This window comes from Tenrec ecaudatus, chromosome 1, assembly GCF_050624435.1.
Source record: "Tenrec ecaudatus isolate mTenEca1 chromosome 1, mTenEca1.hap1, whole genome shotgun sequence".
Taxonomy (NCBI): Eukaryota; Metazoa; Chordata; class Mammalia; order Afrosoricida; family Tenrecidae; genus Tenrec; species Tenrec ecaudatus.
Window position 1 is genome coordinate 247994119 of NC_134530.1, and position 23163 is coordinate 248017281.

The 23163-nt window shown below is 38.9% G+C and overlaps 1 protein-coding gene across 1 annotated transcript in view; it reads left to right on the forward strand.

Moving 5' to 3' along the window:
* The window catches only part of DNAH14 (dynein axonemal heavy chain 14), a 419312-nt gene that overhangs the window by 224622 nt on the left and 171527 nt on the right, over nt 1-23163 (forward strand). Inside the window, exons 42-44 of the mRNA XM_075542667.1 lie at nt 144-260; nt 9157-9315; nt 13069-13201. Of these exons, the coding sequence (XP_075398782.1) occupies nt 144-260; nt 9157-9315; nt 13069-13201 (409 nt within the window). The remainder of the gene's footprint in view (nt 1-143; nt 261-9156; nt 9316-13068; nt 13202-23163) is intronic.

A 23163-nucleotide genomic window follows, 5' to 3' on the forward strand; every position in this document is an offset into this window, starting at 1 on the left:
ATCTATTTTAATATATTCATTTATATCCTTGGCAAGAACTTATTACTTCTGATTCAACAATTAAATCATTCAAATCATGCAGTTCTTTATATATTCCATATTTTAAAAAATAATTTGGACTTCTTTATCATTCTCAAATGCAGGCATCAAATTACCAACTGGTGATCGTTCCATCTTTGGGTATTTTGTGGACATACAGCAATGTGAGTTCATAGCGTGGTCAGAATTAGTTCCCACTACTCAGGCCCTCGTTCAAAGAGGTAAGAATAATTATACGTATCATACTCTAGCTTCCTTGAAAAATTAGGAGCATTCTATTGATATGTAAAGATATGCCAAAAATTATGAAGCCAGATATATTCCAACTTTGTTTTTAGATCTGTTTATTTTTTAAATACCTTTTAAGGTAATTTTTGAATATTGCTGTCTGAGAAATTTGATGAAGTCAGTTATACAATGTAAAACTATATAATGCATTGAAAGTCTTAATAATGTAAAGAAAACTTTTAAATAAAGTGTGACTTTCAATGGGAGAAAAATAAGAGGACCTCTTTAAAATAGCGAAAACATTTATATGAGAGCTTAGACTTGGTTATAAAAGTAACTGCTAATTCGAAAATTAGAACAATTTGACCAAAACATATATATCCAAAATTGCTTTTATCTCAGTTTTCTGCTTCTACATATAGAAGAAGAAATACAGGAACCTAGATGGGGAGGATCTCCTATCAGGAAGGGAGGCTGCACACTAATCAGAGAATCTAAGGGGATAATATACCTGGTCCTATGGTCCTGGGTAGACACTGCAAATATGTTTCGACCCAACCTTTGGTGAACCGTGCTATGCAAAGCAACAACTCATGCATTGGAGCTCACCATTGGACTGTACTCACTTAAACTCCTAATACCAACAATACTTTAATTCTATGTCATTGTATGTATTACTGATGTTATCAAGCAATCACCTTATCCCTGGGGGGGGCGGTTTATCAACAATGCTTTTCTTTCTTTTTTGTTTCTTTTGTTTTTGTCTTCTTTTTGTTGTTGATCTTGTTAGTTCTGGTTTTGTTTATTGCTGGATGGATTGGGGCTCCCACCTAATTCTAGCCCTAATCCAAGAACAGTTACTTTTTATAACATGGCCCTGGCTGAATACTTGCCTTCATGAAGAGATCACTAAAGATCATGGTGCTACAGCAAATGTGGTGAAGAAAGCAGATGGTGCCCGGCTAACAATTGGAATAGTGTCTGGGGTCTTAAAGGCTTGTATTCAAACAAACAGCCATCTAAGTGAGGTTCAACTAAGTCCAGACAGAAGAAGCATACCAGTGATGACAATAGCGAAATCTAAATATGCTGAAGGGGAAAGTAGCAGAGCTTAAATTGTGAGCACCTAATTTGTAGAAGACCTTAGAAGATGGTGGGAACCAAAAGTCGATCTGCAGAGTTTGTGGTCGGATTGAGCCTCTGGCAGATCCCCCCTAGTCACAGGTGGGGGATTCAAACAGCTTTATTATCAGGCAGAGAATACAGGAAACTTGATTATGATTGATCGAACCATAGTATAATAGAATACTTGTTCTGCTGACCTCCTTCTTAATCCAACCTAAATTTACTCTATGCTCAAATATTTCTTGATTGTTCCAGGAAAGAAATTTCTTCTCTGGTTTTTAAAATATTGTTGTTGTTGTTTTCTTTCTTACTCTTTATTTGTATCTTTATGATGATGTTGTTATTGTTGTTGTTGTTTTCTTCTTTCTGTTTTGTTTGCTTTGTTTTTGTTTCTTATTGTTTCTGTTAGATCTCACAGTTTAGGAAGCATAGAAGGAGTGGATTCATAACTGATGTAATGGTTTATCAGGCAGGGGCTGGCTGCAGAAGGATGGAGAGAATTGGGAAGTGTTGAGTGGATGAGAGACAAGGGAGGGAAGGAAGGAGGGAGGGAAGGTTAGAGCTGATTGTGATAATGTATATACAACTCTTTTGGGAAGTAGTTTAACTGTTGAAGTGTATGATATGTGAATATTACTTCAAGAAAACTACTAAAAAAGAAAAAGAATCCAGAGTTTATCTGTGGTTACCATGGAGGAAGGAGGAAGAGTTTTTGCTTAGGGGGCACTGAGGTAATTTTAATGGCAGTGGAACAACTTGGAGAGGGATAACAATAATGGTTTGTATAACATGAAGAGTATAATCAATGGCACTGTATTATACATGTAGAAGTTGTTGAAAATACAAAAACTTGTTGCGCTTTGAGAGCTTGTATAAGCTTGTTGCAGGAACTTGTAATGCTTCTGATCAAGTTCTTACAAATTTTGGAAATTTAATAAATGAAAATTGAATTGGATTACTTTGAAATCAAGTTTCTCATATTAAAAAAAGATTGAAACCCACTTGCAAGACTTTTTGATAGAAAATAACCAGTGATATTAGAATTATGAAGCATCTAGAAATTGTTGATACCAAAATTATATTGGACAACAATTTGTTACAATATTAACGAGTAAGTGTATTTGCTTAAAATCTCTGAGTCATGTAACATCTGAGGCTAGTGCTAGCATGGAGTCATTTTTATTTTTAGCTTTCAGAAAAAAACATAACTGACTATAAGTATACAACATGAATCTTGGTGTACCACTCTCATGAGCCACCAAAGGTGTTTTCTCCAAATCTAAGGCATTACTTTCTCTGGTCACAATTTTCTGTAATTGCAGGCAAAGGTTTGAGAAAAAAACTAAAACCTTCCCAAGCTTAAAAACCAAAACCTATAGCAGGAATCTAAATGTGACAATTGTCACATTAAAGTAAGCTGTAACATGATAGATTTTTTTTTTTACATCCTAGAAAATGCCTCCCCAAAACCTCTTTATAAATAAGTAGGACTTTTTTCTATAATGTTTTTGATTTTAAAAGAGTGATCCTAATTATATTATACATCTTCACAATGTATTTTGAGGGACATCCAATGTTTATTAAGTCATTGATTCATTTCAGATATATTAGGGAAGCAATGTTCTAACATGGCTCTTAAACATAAAGAATTGACTTTCAATGATAGAAATACAACTCAGATATAATTTCTTACCTATAGCTAATACTAACAAGGATGAAAAAGTCTGATACCTTTTCAAGTAAGGAAACTGTATTAGAGTTTAAATTCTAAATACTTGGTTTTCAGAAAATTGTGGATGACAATGACACCCCAAAATCCATTTGCACAGTTTTCACATGAACTAAGCCTTTGGAGAATCCCCTTTGACCCTTGACTAGGGATGTGAATAGCTTGTCTGTCAGACAGAGCACATTGGAAAGTGGATTTATGGAGATATAGTTAGGATAAAAATTAACACTATTATATGACTTATTTTATTTCCAGTTTTTATTATTTTCTGCTTTCTTCTAGATTGAAATTTTTCTCTGTTTTATTTTGTTATTGTTGCTGTGGAGGGTTGTATGTCTTTCTGTCTATGAAATCCAGGATAGGTAAATCTATAGAGATGGGAACTGGATTAACAGTTTCTTAAGGTTATGGCTGGAGAGGTTATGGGAAATAGGGAGCTAAATTAATGAGTACCAGAGTGAAAATAAACGTTCTCAAATGGATTGTAGTGATGACTGCACAACTGTTTTTATACATTCAAACCGCTTAAGTGTGTGGCATGTGAATTATATGTCAATAAAATTTAATTTTTTTAAGAATAAACCATTTACTGTACTAGAAAAAAATTTTTAAGCTGATACTTTTGGCAAGGATATGGGGACAAAAGGACTCTTCAGCATTGGAGAGCAATGTGACAACTATCAAAATTAGTCATCACTGGCCCGTTTATATTGACCAGCGTACCTGAGTCCTACAGGTATACAAAATGCTATGTGTATGTCATTTCAACCTTATTTATAATAGCATAAGGAAACATCATAAATTTCCATCGCCAAAGGACTGGTGAAAAAGCATGTGTTCTAGTCATAGCATGTAATAATAATAATGAAGAAACGCCATCATGTACTGATATGGAAAGATCTCTACCCGGTGTGCAACATACAACATTCCGGCATGAAGCAAAGAACCAATAGAGAGGTCTGCGTGTTCATCCCCAATCCCAACTATGTGCACAGCCCCCCTCCCCCGAGAAGAATTCACTTCAGAGGACAGCCCTGACAGTTCAGCTCAGGGAGAAGGACATGTCTCATCAGAGCACACGGGAGCAAATGAAGAGGGAGGGAGAGAGAGTGGAGGACATCCTAGTCCGCTAAGCCCTGAGGTTGATATTCCTGCTCAGAGCAGACAATGCACAGAAAGGACCATAGGGCCAGCCCCACCACGAGACACATATCCCCCACTGACCCATAGTGCTACGGGGGACAACACTGGCGACTCAGTGCAGGAATTATGCCCGACCTGACCACACCACACCAAAGTAAAATGCTAAGGGTTTGCAACAGAGCAGCAAGGGGAGCAGAGTAATGAAGTCCCCAGAGAATACCAAAAATAGACTCTGCGCCCAGGAGGAGGCAGCCCATCAGACTCAACCAGAAAACACTCCTAAAGGTCAAAAATCAGACCTTGAACTATTTATATGCGCTTTTTGGGTCGTTTTGTTGTTGTTTTCTTTTATTACTTTGTTTTGCTCTGTCTTGATTTTGTGCTCATTATTGTCTCTGTGTGTCTGTCTAGATAAGATAGGTGGAATAAACAATCTAGAGGAGAAAATAAAGGGACCAGTGGTTCTGGGGGACATGGGAGAGGGGGAGGCGGGGGAAAGGAAGTGGGTGTTAATAAACCCAGGGACAAGGGAATAACAGTGATCTAAAATTGATGGCAAGGAGGGTGTAGGAGGCCTGGTAGGGCTTGATCAAGGGCAATGTAACCAAGAGGAATTACTGAAACCCAAATGAAGGCTGAACATGATAGTGGGACAAGAGGAAAGTCAAAGGAAATAGAGGAAAGACCTAGGAGGCAAAGGGTATTTATAGAGGTCTAAATATAGGCATGTACATATGTAAATATAGTTATATATGACAGTGGGGAAATAGATCTATGTACATATATCTATAGGTTTAGTATTAAGGTAGCAGATGGCATTGGACCCCCACTCAAGTACTCCATCAATGCAAGAACACTTTGATCAATTAACCTGACTTTCCATGATGCTCCACCTTCCCAACACGATCACTGAAGACAAAGTAGGTGTATAAGCAAATGTGGTGAACAAAGCTGATAGTGCCGGCTATCAAAAGATATAGCATCTGGGGCCTTAAAGGCTTGAAGATAAATAAGAGGCCATCTAGCTGAGAAGCATCAAAGCCCATACCGAAGACGCACACCAGCTTGTGTGATCTTGAGGTGTCAATAGGATCAAGTATCGGGCATCAAAGACCCAGAACATGAAATCATATCATTGTGAATGAGGGGGAGTGCGGAGTGGAGACCCAAAGCCCATCTGAGGAGATTGTACATCCCCTTACAGAAAGGTCGTGGGAAGGAGACCAGCCAGTCAGGATGTAGTATAACAGCAATGCAACATAGAACTTTCCTCCAGTTCTTTAATGCTCCTTCCCCACTACTATGATGACCCCAATTCTACCTTACAAATCCAGCTAGACCCGAGCATGTACACAGGTACAGATAAGAGCTGGAAACAAGGAATCCAGGACAGATAAATCCCTCAAGACCAATATTGACATTACCAATACCAGGAGGGTAAGGGGAGAGTGGGGAGAGAAAAGGGGAACTGATCACAATGATCTACCTGTAGCCCCCTCCCAGGAGGATGGACAACAGAAAAGTGGGTGAAGGAGATATCGGTCAGTGTAAGACATGAAAAAATAATTTATAAATTATGAAGGGTTCATGAGGGAGGGAGGGCAGAGAATGAGGGGGAAAATGAGCTGATACCAAGGGCTCAAGTAGAAAGAAAATATTTTGAGAATGCTGATGGCAGCAGATGTACAAATGTGCTTGACACAATGGATGGATGGATGGATGGATGGATGGATGGATGGATGGATGGATGGATGGATGGATGGATGGATGGATGATGATAAGAGTTGTAAGAGCCACAAATAAAATGATTTTTTTAAAAGAAAGAAAGCAAAAGGCAGAACAGATTTGAAAGTTGATGCTAGCAAGATATTAAGTAGTCATTGCATATCCCCATGCCCTTTTGAATTGTGTCCTATAAACACATCAGCTATCAATTTTTAATCTTTTTAAAAATTGAATAACATAAGGAAATGGAGATGATTTGGAGTGAACTCTTTTGAGACTTGGAATGGAGTAAAGAAGTAAAGGGTAGTAGACACAGAAAGCTGTGGAATCTAGAGAGAGAGATTTGGTTTTAGAGTGTCATTTTGTTCCATATATAATTTACACATTGGGCTGCTAACTGCACGGTCAGCAGTTTGAAGCCACCAGCCGCTCCACAGGAGAAAGATGAGGCCTCTGCTCTCATAAAGATTTCCAGCTTAGAAGCCCAAAGGGCAGTTCTACTGGATCCTATTGGGTCACTCTGAGTCAGAATTGACTCGATGGCAGTGAGTTTGTTTTTCTAATCAACTCGCTTTTTCTAAGATTGGTGATATTAGCACATGTAAGTGATATCAGTACATGTAACTTGAACCTTGGTGTCCCATTCTTGAGAAACCAGTGTTTGCACATATATTGTACCATGGAAAATCTGAACAGACAGGAAAAGACTAGTGAGAGAAGAAAGGGAGAAAAGTTGTCAAACAATTCCTTTTAAAGTCTTGGGAGTTACTACTGCCCTGGCTGTAGAGATAAACCATCTTTGAAGCAGGAGTAAAGACAAAAGGCCCAGGATCATCAGAGGAGCATGTTCAAGATCCCTGTTTGAAGTGACAGAGGCCAAGAGCCGCAGGACCAGAGACTATTTGTAGAGACTTTGGGACAGAGCAAGAGGAGCAGCGCTAAGACTATGGGATGGTGAGACAGAGCGAGAGAACTGGGGCAAAGACGATGATTACAATGACAAAGAGGAGTCAGAGAACATCAACAGTGTGCCTCCAGAATCATTGGGTGCTATCAAGGTGGCTCTGATCCATAGTGACCTATGCACAATGGAACAAAATGCTGCACGTTCCTGTACCATCCTCACAATAGTTCCTATGCCTGAATCAATTGATGCAGCCATTGTGTCGATCCATCTTGTCAACAGCCTTCCCATTTTCACTGCCCTCCGCGTTACCAAGCATGAGGTCCTTCTCCAGTGATTAGTCTCTCTTGACAATATGTCTGAAGTATAAGATGAAGTCTTGCCGTCCTTGCCTCTAAGGAACATTCTGGGCTTATTTCTTCCACACACATTGTATGTCCTATAAGCAGTCCGTGGCACTTTCAATATTCTTCTCCAGCACCACAATTCAAATGCATCTATTCTTCTACAGTCTTCCTGATTCAATGTTCAATTTTCACATACTGTGATACAATGGAGAATTCCATGGCTTGGGACAGGCATACCTTACTCCTCAAAGTGACATCCTCGCTCTTCGATACTCAAGAGGTCTTCTGAAGCAGATTTATCTAAGGCAAAGTGTTACTTGATCTCTTGACTGCTGCTTCCATGAACATTGATTGTGGATCCAAGTAAGACAACTTAGGAACCTTCAGCCTGTCTCCATTTATCATGATGTTACCTATTGGTTCAGTTGTGAGAATTGAGTTGTAATCCATCCTGAAGGCTATAGCCCTTGATCTTAGTCATCAAATGATTCCATTCTTCCTCACTTTCGGCAAGCAAAATTGCATCATCTACAGACTGCAGGTTGTTAGTAAGCCTTCCTCCAGTCCTGATGCTGTCCACTTCAAATAACCCAGCTTCTCTGATGATGTGCTCATACAGATGGAACAAGTATGGTGACAGGCTACAACCATGATGCACACCTTTTCCGAATTTAAACCATGTGGTATTATTTCTGTTTACTCAACTGCCTCTTGATCCATCTACCAGTTCTGAACGAGCACAATGAAGTGTTTTGGAATTGCCATTCTTCTCAAGGTTATCCATAATTTATTATGATCCACACAGTTGAATGTTTACGCATAGTCAATGAAACACAAATAAGCATCCTTTTGGCATTCTCTGCTTTGAGCCAAGATCCATCTGACATCAGTAATTAATATCTTTTGTTCCATTCCTCTTCTGAATCCAGCCTGAACTTCTGGCAGCACCTGTTAGAAGTTCCTATTCGAAGTTTAAAGAAAATGTAGAATCATTTTTATAATTATCGCCACAGCGTTACCTCTTCCTATGCAGGTGTTATTTCTCGCTTCAAAATTCTGGTCATATATACATTTTATGATCCTTCCATATGAATATATTGGTGGGAATCATGTGCCAAATACCAAACATTCATTAAGGTCTGGAAGAAAAAAAACTGAAAATAGTATTATTATATTCCAATTAGTGCTTACATTTCTTTCATATTTCCAAAAGGCCCATTGCTTAATTCCTTCAACTTATTTTTAGTATTCCATTCATACTTTTAAGTTTGAAATTTCTTTGTAATGTACTAACATAATTGTTATACATTTTACTATAATAATTCATCTATTAATTTTAAACTGCTTGTTAATCTATTTAAATCATTAAAATATATACATTGGTTTAAAAAATACGCATGTGTTGAAAGGGCCTTGCCTGGAGAATGTCTTCCCTGGTCTTATAGAAGGCAGGGGGGATGCTCACACGTCAGAGCTTGAAGTAGGAAAGTGAAGGCTTTGTGAAGGTGGATTTAGGGATGTGAGCAATGAGTTCACCACTTCGAAGTGTGTATGAGAGGCACAAGATCTAAGATCAGCAGATCAGGCACTCGCAACAATGTTACCTGTATGATTAAAGAGGCCTGGTGATATCATGGGTATGTGTTAGGCTGCTAATCTCAAGGTCAGCAGTTCAAAAGCACTATAGATTCGATGGGAGAAATATGAGGCATTCTGTTGCCATAGAGATTCAGTCTCAGAAACCCACAGGGAAGTGTTACCCTGTCCTAGATGGCTGCGATAAGTCAGAATTGAGTCGATGGCAGTGAGTTTGGTTTTATCATTAAATTGTCTCAGAGTGTATGTTCTCTTGAAAAAAATGTTGAATACTTTTTTATTCTTATGTCATTTGAAACTTTCTTTTTAATTTAACTTAGGAACTTCATTACTAACTGATCCTCAAGGATCCAATGAAAACCTCTTGAAGATAACAGAGTGTGGAGAGTACATTAATCACACTGCGACCAGAGATACAACGTGCCTTTCTTTTCTCATCAGTCTTCTGTTAAGGAATTCCTGCCCTGTACTGCTCACAGGTATTAAAACATTAACAGAAAATGTCCAGCCCCAGGAGGAGGGTTGCTTATTCCGTCTTCACTGATAGTGTATATGTGTGTATGAGAGAATCTAGGAAACCCACAGGGGCAGTTCGACCCAGTCCTGTAGGGTGTCTTTTCTACCGAAAGGCAGTCCTTAACCTTAGGCACAAGTTCTGCCACCACTCTTCATCCTTGTCCCAGGTTTCAGCCTTCCCTATCCCTATTTTAAAAGCAAAAAAAAAGTAACTTGAGTTTGTATTTCATCTTTTCCAATTTTAGGAGATAAATTTATAAAAATAGCTGGTTAGTACTTGTAAGTTCCTCTTGAGCAAAAATACAAAAGTAAGGTTGAAAACCAAATTAATAGACTTAATTTGTTTTCTGTTCTTTGAATACAAGACTATGAGAAATGCATTGTTTAAGGGTTGACCATCAGAATTGGAAAGAATCAACAAAATTAAACTCATATTTTAAATTGTAGGATCAGTTTCCCCCCTCCTACTCTCAATATCCTCCCTTTCATCATTCTAACAGGTGATAGAAAAAGTTTAGGCTAGCAATTGGAATAGTGTCTGGGGTCTTAAAGGTTGTATTCAAACAAGCAGCTGTCAAAGTGAGGCGTCAACTAAATCCACATGGTAGAAGCACACCAGCCTGTGCGATCCACAGATGACAATAACAGAATCCAAATCTGATGAAGGGGAGAGTATCAGAGTTTACATTGCGAACACCCAATTTGTAGAAGGCTACGGAAGAAAATGGGAACCCAAAATCCATCTGCAGACTATCTAAACCTATGAAGCCTCTGACCACAGGCGAAAGACATGAGCAGCTTTGCTATCAGAAACAGATGATTGTAAACTTGATTATGATGGGTTGAGCCATGATATCATTCCTGGCCATATGACCTCCCTTGACCCAACCTGAATTTGCTCTAGGTTTAAATATTTCTCGCTTGTTCCACAGCAGAGACTTTCTCTCTTGCCTTTTTTTTTTTTTTTTTTGCTGATGGTCTTTTTTTCTTATTTGTTTTGCTTTAATCTTTATATTATTTTTTCTTTCTGTTTCTTTTTGTTTTTTAATTGTTTATCTTAGGTTTCCCAGGTTATCAAGCACAGAAGTAGTGGATGCATAAAGATAATAGAGGATGCAGTGCTTTATCAGGGATGGGGTGAGGGGAATTGGGGAGCAAATAATGAATTCAGTAGAGTGGGAGGGAGCACTAGAACTGATTGTGATGATGTGTCTACAACTCTTTAAAAGCAACTTAACTGTGGAAGTATATGATATGGGAATTTTATATCAATAAAGCTATTTTTAATGAATTTTTAAAAGAAAAAGTTTAGGCTTTAAATTCATACAAACACTTCCTATTTTGATTTCTACTCAGTCATTTACTAGCTGTGTGTCCACAGAGAAGTAAGTTAACTGGTGGCATCTATGGGGTTGGTGTCACCCAGTGCAGTAACTCACCATGTCACCTCCCCTCTCATGGACTTTGTTAGTCCTGTATTTTGTTAGTCCAGGTAGACTAAAGAAACAAATCCAAGATTAGCCCATATGCCCAATACCAGTCTATAAAGTCATCTTCAGAATCACAAAACAAATGCAATGATGCCAAATGCTGGATGATCACAAGCCAGTGGGTTGGAAGTCTTCTGGATCCAGTGGTGCAGTAAGCATCTCAGTGCTGGCAGGAGTCTCCACCTGTCTTCTCCATTTCCCAGGGTTGCATCAGGGTAGGTCCCTGGAGCTTCTCCTCAGAGATAGATGTCTCTCAGGAAGTCAGCCTTGGCAGTAGAGTGTCTCCAAGAGAGTGAGCAAGGAGAGAAAAGTGTCTACTGCTTCCAAGGAGGAAATACAGGTGCTCGCAGAACTCTCAGGGGAAGGCCATGCCCACACAGAGGCCTCATTGGCTATGATCCAATTGACAGACTAGACTCCACCTCTTCACTCTTAATCCTCTCAAATCCCAAACTGAGGACCAGATTATGTAACTATCACATGTAGCAAACCACATAGATCCTTAATAGTGTTGATTATCAATCATAGAATAATAGGGGATAAATATAATTTCAAATGGCTTAAATGTTATATTTCTTAAATTATATGAATGCTAACAACAAATGTGTTTTATGGACACTTTCTAAATTTAATTACAACACTATCAGTTACATTTTTAGTATAATGGAAGCCTCTTGGTTTTTCACCTTTTTAATTACGATTTCCTTCTCAAAAAAGTTAGTGACATAGATTCACAAATATTACTTAATACAATATTTTGCTAAAATAGCAGGAAATTTGACAAAACCAGCCACTATAAATATATTGGCAAGGATGAGAACAACAGCTTGCTGGTAACACATGCAGATGAAAAAATGATATGATTTAAAGGGCCACTGTAATTGGTTAATAATGACGCTCTCGCTAAAGGGCATTAAGAGGTTCAAAAGGTAAATTAGCATACACTTTTAGGCTTGTAGGCATGTTGATACATGTAAGATGGGCTTGCAAAAATGGTTTATTGTTATCATTAACTACAGGCATATTTTATTCAAAAATTAATTTCCACTGAAATATTGCACAAGAATGTTACAAAATAGACAGTCATTTTGGCGTCAGTCCCTCTGACAGTGTCACCCTGTATGGTCCACATCGCTGTACCTGCGTGGTGATGCCACGATACTCAGCTTATTTCAAGCTTTTTGTTTGTTTGTTTCCATCTGTGATAAGGGTCTAATGTGCCCAGATTGTTGTGAAGATTAAGTAAGTATTGAGATTTATAAAAACGCTGAGACTCCATTGTTGGATATCAGTGGTCAATTTTATCAAATAAACCATGTTTCAGTAAACATCTTTGTACAGGTCTATATGTATAAAATATTCTGGGAGTTATGTTTCTTAGAGTTCTTGGAAGTAGGACTTCTGGACCAAAATGCATCCTTTTATAACTTTGATTAATACAATAAAAGTGTCTTTCACAAAGACTATCAATTAGTATTCTTACCAATAATATGTGAATGCCTATTCCCCCCACACCTTGTAGTACATTGTCAAACTTTTCATCATCTCGTTACAGTTTAGACAAATTCCAGAACGATTGAATTAATATATTATGGTCTCCATAGCCTGTTAAATTTACATGCACATTTCCCAGTCCTTTGCTACTACCAAATGAGGAATTCATCCCAGTTAATAACATATATTGCAACATAGTGACTTTTCCCATTCTTAAATTGTGCTACCTTCTAATAGAGGCATCAGCCACAGTTTTCACCTCAAAGAATTCAGACAAAATGAAATAGGAACTCTCAGAGAGAGAGCCTACACATTTCCTCTAATTTGATATAAGGAGGGTTTATTCCCTAAATATTTTGGTGAATTATAAAGATATAACTCTTTGTTCTTCTTCAATAAATTTATTATCAAATTGTTACACCAAATGATGTTAGTAAAACTGTTTGTGGAATTTCATTTTATATAGTATGTTTTTTTATGCTAGAAGAGCTATAGGGTCAAGGTGAATCAAATCAACGTAACAGCAAGAAATATCAGCAAATTCTAGTTTGAGGAGCTTTATATTAACTCCATGGTTTAGCTACTCATAGAAAGAAAAAGAAGGGAATGAAGAGAAAAATATATATACTTTTCATTCCATTTTCAAATAAAGGAAAATGTTATTGGTTCATTTTAATATGTTGGCTATTTTTTTGCATAAAAATCTAACCCTATGAATTTTTTGCTCCTTAGGAGAGCCTGGCGTTGGGAAAACCACTGCCATTAACCAAATGCTTGAAAAGTTAGAGGGACCAGGAGCATTTGATATAAAATATGAATCAATATTGGGAGAAGTCCTATTATATGATGAAATTAAAAGATCAAGGTATATATTAAATTCTAAGTTGGGTTGGTCTCAAAAAAAAGGGCTTTATTTTAATATATAAATGTACCTTGGTTTTTTGTGGGTTTTTTAATTCTTTATTTTAATAGCACTAATTTTTTTATTAAATACTTTTACTGGGGGGGGGGCTCTTACATCTCTTGTCACAATCCATACATTCATCCAGTGCATCAAGCACATTTGTACATGTGCTACCATCATCATTTTCAAAGCATTTTCTTTCTACTTGAGCCCTTGATATCAGCTCCTCATTTTGCCCCTCCCTTCTCCCCCCACCCTCCTTCATGAACCCTTGATAAGTTGTAGATTATTATTTACATATACTTTTATTTAATAAAAGTTACATATTATTTACAAGATATTCTATATATTACATCGTCCTCTGACTCCCTTCACCCACTTTTCTGTTGTTTGTCCCCCTGAAGGGGATTATATGCAGATCCTTGTAATTGATTCCCTCTTTCTCCCCACAATGTCCCCTTATCCGCCTGATATCTCTATTTTCATTGATGGTCTTGAAGGGGTTATCAATCCTGGATTCCCTGTGTTTCTGGCTCTTACCTGTATCAGTGTACATGGTCCGATCTAATACAAATTGTAAGGTAGAATTGAAGTCATAATAGTGGGGGGAAGGAAGCATTAAAGAACTAGAGGAAAATTGTGTGTTTCATCAGTGCTATACTGCACCCTGACTGGCACATCTTTTCCTTGCGACCCTTCTGTGAGTGGATGTCCAATTGTCTACAGATGGGCTTTGGGTCTCCACTCCACGCCCACCGCCCATTCACATTGGGTATGATTTTGTTCTGAATCTTTGATGCCTGATACCTGATCCCTTCGACACTTTGTGATCCCACAGGCTGGTGTGATTCTCCCATGTGGGCTTTGTTGCTTCTCAACTAGATGGCCGCTTGTTTATCTTCAGCCTTTAAGATCCCAGGCACTATATATTTAGATTGCCGGGCACCATCAGCTTTCTTCACCACATTTGCTTATGCACCCATTTTGTCTTCATCAATCATGTCAGGAAGTTGAGCATCACAGAATGCCAGATTATTAGAACAAAGTGTTCTTGTGTTGAGGGAGTACTTGAGTCAAGGCCCAATGTCCATCTGCAACCTTAATTCTTAACATATAGATATAAGTACTTGGACCTATTCCCCTCTCATTATATATAAATATATTTACATATATACATTCCTCTATTTAGACCTCTATAAGTGTTCTTTGCCTCCTGCTTCTTTCCTCTATTTCCTTTTACTTTCCTCTTGTCCCACCATCATGCTCAGCCTTCATTCAGGTTTAGTAATTCTTCGCTGCTGCATTGCCCTTGATAAAGCCACACTAGGCATCCTACTACATTGAGTTTAGTTCACTTATTGTTCCCTTGTCCCTGGGTTGGTCCCTACCTTTTCCTTTCTCCCCTTTCCCCTTCTCCCATGTCCCCCCAGAACCATCGGTCCCATTTTTTGTCTCCAAATTGTTTATCCCGCCTATCTTACATAGGTAGACATATAGAGACATTAATAAATACAAAAACCAGGCAAAGCCAAACAAAACAACAAAGGAAGTCAAAATCAACACAACAACAACAACAACAGCAACATAAAGAAAGCCACTGACAAAAATGGAAAAGCCTATAAGGTCTGTTTGTTGGTGTTTAGGAGTGTTTTCCAGCCAAGTCAAGTCAAGCCACAGTCTGTCTCCAAAGTCTATTTTTAGTATTCCCTGGGGATTTCATCACTTTGCTCCCCTTGCTGCTCTGTTGCATGCCCTTAGCATTTTGCCCCAGTGTAACGGGATCAGACTGGGCACAATTCCTGCACTGTGTTGCCACTGTTGTCCCCCATAGGGCTATGGTTCAGTGAGGGACATTATGTCTCGTGGTGGGGCTGGCCCTATGCTCCTTCTGTGCATGGGCTGCTCTGAGCAGGGATATCATCCTTGGGTATTAGTGGGCCAAGATGTGTTCATCTCCCTCTCCATCCCTCTTCGTTTCTTCTGTGTGCTCTAATCAGACATGCCCCTCTCCCCAAACTGTAGCTTCAGTGCTGTCTTCTGAAGTGCATTCTTCTGGGAGGGTGGGAGGTTTGTACACATAATTGGGATTGGGGCTGGTCCCACAGACCTCTCTATTGGTTCCCTAGTACATGTCGGTGTGTTGTATTCATGTCTTGGCATATTGGGTTAAAGCCTGGTCTCCCTCTCCCTCTCCCTCTCCTGTGGAGATATAAACAATACCCTCCCCGTTTTCCCCTCCCCATGTCTCTTTTTTTCTCTTTCTTTCCCACTCCTATTTAGTTGGCTGCCATATGTATCCCTGCCATATGTTGGACCCTGCCATAATACCTGTACCTCACCCCAGGAATGTAGATATATAGTAGCTTTTCCCCTATTCCCCATTTTTTTAAGCTTACTTCAGTGGACTCATGTTGTACTTGTTCTTTTGTGCTTGGCTTACTTCACTTAGCATGATTTCCTCCAGTTCTTTCCATGCAGCAATGTGCTTCATGCGTTCATTGCTGCTTTTTAGGAATGCGTAGTACTCCGTTCTATGTATGTATCAGTGTTTTGATCCATTGGTCCCTTTACGGAAATTTGGGTTGTTTCTAACTCTTTGCAATTGTGAACATTGGAGCACAGATGTATGGCCGTAGTTTATTTGTTGCCTCTTGGGGGTTTATACCCAGTAGGGGAATTGCTGGATCGTATGGTAACTCAATCTCCATCTGTTTTAGATATTGCCAAATCAATTTCCATAATGGCTATACATACCTACAGGTCCACCAGTAGTGGATGAGAGTTACTTTCTCACCACAGTCCTTCCAACACTTGTTACTTTCTGATTTTTTTAATTGGGCTATCTTTGAGGGTGTTCGGTGGTATCTCACAGTTGTTTTTATTTGCATTTCTCTTATGGCTAATGATTGGGAACATTTTCTCATAGGTTTATTGGCCATTAAGATTGCTGCCACTGTGAGACTTCTGTTGAAGTCTTTTGCCCACCTCTTTAGTGGGCAGTTATATTTTTTCTTTTTGTAAGCTTTCAAAGTATTGTAGATTTTCGTAGTAAGGCCTTTGTCTGGTATGTCATTGTTACAGATATTTTCCCAGTCTGTGGGCTCTCTTATTACTCTCTTGGTGAATTCTTTCAATGTACACAGGTGTTTTATCTTAAGTATATACCACTTGTCAATTTGTGACTCATCTGTATTTGTATCCTTCCCTATTTCTGATAGCCTATGTATTCCCTGCTCCACGTTCCTCAGGTTTGTCCCAATTCCCTCATTAATGGCCCTAATAGTTTGGGGTTTTACCTCAAGGTCTGTGATGCACCTTGAGTTTATTCTTTTACATGGAGTGAAGTAAGGGTCTTGCTTCTGCAGGTAAATATCCTTTTTTTTTTTTCCAGCACCACTTATTAAAGAGGGCATCTGCTTCCCATTTGATATGTTCTGGGCCCTTAACAAAAATAAATAGTTTATATACTGATGTCTTTATTTCTGGGTTTTCAGCTCTTTTCCATTGGTCTGAATATTTGTCATTATACAGGTACCACACTGTTGTGACCACAGTGGCTGTACAATAGGTGCTAAAATCAGGTAGTACAATCTCTCCCACTTTGTCCTTCTTCTTGAGGAGTTCTCTCCTAATTCAGGGCTTCTTCCTTCTCCATATGAAGTTGGTAATCAGTTTTTCCAATTCTTTGAAGAAGGCTGGTGGTATTCATATCAAGATAGCATTAGACTTATGTAGTGCCTTGGCCAGAACTGACATATTTACTATATTGAGACTTCCAATCCATGAGCATGAGGTATTCTTCCATTTGTTGAGGTCACTCTTAGTTTCTTGTAATAGTGTTCTGCTGTTTTCCTTCTACAAATCTTTTGTTTTTCAGTCAGGTATATCCCTAGATATTTCAATTTGTGCTTAGCTATTGTAATCGCCTCTTCTGTGATCTTGTCTGATGCTTATTGCAGTCTGTTAAACTTCTATTTGTTGATCTCTTGTCCTGCCACTCCGCCAAAAGTTTGTGTAGGATTAGTGTCAATTTTCCCTGAATGCTTGGTAGAATTCTCCTGTGAAACCATCTGGCCCGGGGAATTTTTTGTTGGTAATTCCTTGATTACCTTATCTATTTCTTCAATTGATATGGGTCTGTTGAGGTTCTTGATGTCCATCTGGGATAGCCTATGGAGGAATTGTTTTTCCAAGTATTGGTCCATGTCTTCCAAGTTGTTGAATACTTTAGAATATAGGCCTTCATACAACTGTGCAGTTATCCTTTTGATTTCATTAGGGTCTGTTGTAATATCAACTGTTTCATTTCTTCTTCTTGCTATTAAAATTTGTTCCTTCCTTTCTTTGATTAGGTTTGCCAGGAGTCTATCAATTCTGTTAATTCTTTCAAAGAACCAACTTTTAGCTGCATTAATTTTCTCCACAGTGTTCTTGTTTTCTTTCTTCTGTATCTCAGTCCTGATTTTTATTATTTTCCTTTAGCTATTAGTAGGATTGTCCTGTTGATTCTGCTCTAATTGGTATAAGTTTTGTGCCAACATATCAACCATAAGTCTCTCTTCCATTTTCATGTATGGATGCATTGCTATCAAACTTCCTCTGGTAAAATGCATTTGCTGTATCCTAAAGGTTTTTGTACATTATATTTTCATTCTCATGCACTTCTAGAAACTTCCTGATTTCATGTCTGATCTGGGCCAATACCCACTCCCTTTGCAATAGAGAGTTATTCATCCTCCAATTATTTGCCCTCGTTTTCTTTATCGTCCTTTCATTGATTTCCAGTCTTATGGCATAGTGGTCAGAGAGAGAAGTCTGTATAATCTCTATGTGCTTGAATTTAGACAGGCTCGACTTGCGTCCCAGCATGTAGTATATCTTTTAGTATATGCCATATGTGTTTGAAAAAAAATGTGAATTTTTATGTTTGGGTGGAAAGCTCTGAAAATATCTATCACGTCAAGCTGTCCAATTGTGCTGTTTAGATTTGTACCGTCCTTGATAAGTTTTTTCCCTCTGACCTGTTGAGCCTGTGATTTCCTTTTTATCTGTGGAATATTTGATTTATGAATTTTGTGGGTCTCTCGTTGGGCGTGTACACATTGATATGCTCACTGGTTCTTGATCTGCTGTTCCCTTGAGCATTGTACCGTGCCCCTCCTTGCCTCTTGTTATGGCTTATACCTTGAGATCAATTTTTTCAGAGATTAAGATTGCTACCCCTGCTTTTATTTAATTGCCATTTGTTTGACATATTATTTCCAGCCTTTAATTCTCAGCCTGTTTTTGTCTGTAAGCTTGAGATGTGTCTCCTGTAGGCAGCAGATCGATGAGTTATGTTTTCTGAGCCAGTCTGCTAGCCTCTGCCTTTAAATACCTGAGTTCAGTCCATTGATTTTCAGTGTTATTACATCCATCTGTGGACTCTGTGATGTTATCTTGTACCTTTTGTGTTGGGTGTTTTCCTACCTACCTATCTTAGCAGTTTGTGTTGTGTATGTGTGTGGTTTGTTCTTACCTCCTTTCCAACATTGACCCAATGCTGTCTTGGAGGCTGTTTTCTCTTTGTCACCCTCTGGGTAGAGTTGTTCTATCTAACAGTCTCTTATTTGTGCTCAGTGAGGGTTGATCTTCTGCCCATACTGGGTCAGGAAGAACCTTTTGTTGGGCTGGTTTTCTTTTGATGTATTCTTTGAGTTTTTCCTTCTCTGGAAAGATTCTTACTTCTCCATCTATCTTAACAGATAATATGACTGGATACAGTATTCTTGGGTTTGCGTTATTTTCCTTCAATTTTTGGAATCTGTTACTCCATTCCCCCCTCTTCTTCATTGTGTCCACTGATAGGTCTGAACATATTTTGGGGAGGGTACCTTTATAAGTGATTATTTGTTTTTCCTAGCTGCTCTTATGATTTTCTCCTATTCCTCATAGTTGGATAATGTAATGATTATGTATCTTGGTGATTTCTTTTGGGGATTCAGGCTGGCTGTTGTTCTTTGAGCCTACTGAATGATTGCCCGATTTTTATTTATTAAGCTGACAAAGTTTTCCTCTAAGAATTCCTTCAATATTTTCTCTGTTGACTTCTTTGTTGTGTCTTATTCTGGTAGTCCAATTATTCTAATATTGTTCCTATTAATAGCATCAGACATGGATTTCAGGTTTTCTTCAGCTTCTCTGATGGTCTTATTTGAATGCCTTTCCTGTTTGCTGAAGTCTACATGGTTAGCCTCTAGGCTACTGGTGCAATTCTTTGCCTCCTCGAGTCTGTTGGCACAGTCTTTTAATTTTCTACATGATTTTGTTATTTTATCCCTTAGATTTTGTATTTCCCTTCGGTGCATGACCTTTATCTACTCTATCATTTGATCCTCTTTTTTCTATATTGCTTCCCTCATATCCTGTATGACTCCAACAGCACTCTGAATATTTTTTTCTGTGGCAGGTCTGTTTCTTCTATGCATGTTGTTAGGTTCATGACTTCTTCCAGCATTGTATTGCGTTTCTCTTGCTTGTTCCTTGAGGTTGTTGGGGCTGGTTGTTGTTTACATATTGTTTTAGAGGAGCCCAGTGCCATCATCCAGATTGTCTAAGAGCACTGAGCTCTTTAGGGGACTCATATGAGTGCTTCTGCAAACTACCTGCAGGTAGCTGCACTAGGGGGTCAGGCAACTACTGTATCATCCTGTGGTTTCCCCACTTACCCTATCCAACCAGTATTCTGTTATTTGGAATGTGAGTTGGATAATCTTCTCACAGGAAATTGGATGGGTGGTTGTGGGCCCATGAGGATAGTGCTTCACTGGCTGATCTCCCAGGAATTGTGGTGATGTGTCCCACGGGGCATGGAGCACCTCAAATGGTGTGTGGTGTTTACCTCTGCAACTGGATTGTCATAGAGGGCAGGTGGTGTACCCTCCTTGGTGACTGTAGAGCACTGTGGATGGCAGGCAGAATGACCTTAGGGTGAGAGATCACCATGGAGGTTGGGTGAATGTTCCCACAGCATCATGGATCACCACAAACTGCAGGCAGGTGTTCCCCCAGTCACTTGTAGGACCTTGGGGTGTAGGCAGGAGTTCCCCCCAGCCATTTGAAAGGGAGATCTCCCAGCCATTTGGGGTCCAACGGAGAGCTGGTGTTACTTCCCCAGCTGCGTGTAAAGCCAACAAGTGCGGGCAGGAGTCCCCCCAATTGGGCAGTCATGGTTGCCTTAGGTGGAGGGGAGTGGCCTAGAAGCCGGTAGTGGCTTGTGAAAGGAAAGAGACAGTGAATAGAAGAAAAAGAGAGAAAGGAGAAAATAAAGACAAGAGCAAAGTAAAAAACAAACTAACACACACAAAAATAAGCAAATACAAAATAACAAAGAAAACAACAAAAAAGAAAAACTGAGCCTGCTGAGACTGTGGCAGGAAAGAGAGAATAGACAGAAGAAGAGGTAAAAAGAAAATGAGAAAGAACAAGAAAAGAAAAATAAATAAATAAAGAGATAGCTGAGCACTGTGCTGTGCCGTGTGCAGCAGCCTCATGTCGTGTGCAGCACTGCTACAGGGAGCAGGCTGGAGCTCTCCCTGCTGGGTGGGAGGAGTTTCCCTAGGCAGAGGGTAGGGTGCTGGAAGCCAACAGTAGCATGTTGAAGGAAAGAGAGGGAGAGGAGAGAAGAAAGAAAGTGAAAGAGGAAAAGAAAGAGAAAGAACAAAAATCACATCCGTGCTCACTAAGACTGGCTGTGGTGGGAAAGAGAAAAAAGAGAGAAGAACAAAATAAAGAGTAAAGATATAATCGATTCCTGATCACCTGAACATGGGGCTGGAGGGGTTTAAACCCTGCCTCAAGGTTGTGGGTGGGTGTGCCCTTTGGGTGCAGGGTCCCACGGGTGCTGGGTGGAATTGCCCTAGTTGGCAAAATCACGTGGAGGCTAGGCGGCGGTTTCCTCAGCAGCGTGGAGAGCTGGAGAGGGCTGTCTTACCTGCCTTGTGTTTGTGCAGCACTCCCACAGAGGGCAGGCTGGAGCTCCCCACTGCTGTTTGGGCGGAGTTGCCGTAGGAGGAAGGTAGATGCACGTTGTTTTATAAGCAAACCTACTTTTTAAAAAGTTAAGAAAAGTGTTTTTCTAAATAATTAACAACTAGACTCATCCCTTTAAATTCAACCAAATTTAAAACATCAATTTTTATATGCAACCAAAAATATGTACCCAAAACTTACAAAAATTTCACAGTTGATTTTGCTGATGCATTCTAAGTATATTTTCTTCTCATTAATATCCAATTATACTTTATAAATAATTTTGTCCATATCATATTGTCTGCCTCACTGTAAGGAAAAGAAAAAAGATATCTAAATTGAACAAACAAAAATACAATGTTTTTTAAAATATAATGTTTTAAGGCAAAATCTAATACAGTTAAAATTTTAATAAAGTCTCCTATCATTCTAATTGAACAGAAGATGGAAGAGTAGAGAATTCCATATTAGACTTTGCCTCTACGCATTAGACTCATAATACAAACATTAGTGATTAAAATATGCAAGTATTGGCTATTTTGAATCAGACACCCATAGAGCATACTGTGATTCAAGAGGAATGCTGCCATGTTCATGGTCAAAAAGAACATTACAAGAACCATTTTGAAGTACAAAGCTGTCTGATAAGACCATATCCATTCCCCTACAAGGAAGACTATTTAATACAGTTATTTCAAATGAACACACCAATCATGAAAGCCAAAACAATGATATCTACTAGTCAGTGTGAAGTTTATGCATCATGCAATCAAAATGTATTGGTAATTGCTGATGATTGGATGCAGTAGTTGGAAGCAAAGAAGAGAAAATGGTGGTTGGAAAATGTGGCCCTAGTGATAGAAATAAGGCCGGGGACCACATGATGAAATTTTTCAAGGCCAATGGCCTTCTCGTTGAAAAATCTCTATTTTCAACAACCATAATGGCAACCACACAAATAACCCTCACCAGGTGGTATACACAGAAATGAAATCTTGTAAAACTATGGTAAAAAAAGAGGGTGAAGCTCAATATAATCAGCTAAAACAAGACTGGAGGCCAGTTGTGGAACTGATCATCAATTGCTCCATATGCAAGTCCAGGTTGAAACTATCACTACTACTAACACTTTCCACCTTTTGTTCAGCCTCTGTCTAGTTAACATCAAGTAGAAGTAAAATTTTGCTGAAGATAATTTTTAAATGGATGCAAAATCCATTAACAGGGGACTGCCTGAAAGTCGAGTCAAATTCAGAAAAGGAGCTAGAACAAGGGATAGAATTCTTGGTGTCAGATAGATGTTGACTAAAATCAGAGAATACTAGAATATTTGTGTATGATTCATTGACTGTGCAAACACATTCGACCATGTGGATTATGACAAACTGTAAACAATATCATGAAGAATGGGAATTCCAGAACAATTCATTGTGCCTATTTGAAGCTTGTACGTAGACTTAGAAGCTGTTATTTGGACCAAACAAGGAGATACTGCAAGGAAGTTGTGCATCAAGGTTGTATCCTTTCACCATATTTATTCAATCTGTCTACTGAGCAAATCATCTGAGAAGCTTGACTATATGCAGAATTATGTGATATCAGGGTTGGAAGAAGACTGCAGTGAAGTGGTTTATTTAGTGTGGCTTTTCTAACCACAGCTTTGCAACTCGTACCAAAAGACTTTTTCCTGGTGGGTCTCAGTAAGAGAAGTGGGGGGCAAATAGTGATAGGGTTCAGTTCTAAGTGATTGTTAATGGAATTATAGAATAGCTAACTTGCCAATTATAAAATACGCTATCTCAAAATAGGAAGAGGGAGTTGGCTACTGTCAAGAGAGAAGAGCCAGGAGTGAAGCATACCATTTGGACTCCAAAACCCCTGCCCTTTGCAACCCGTTGGTTCAGGATACTAGA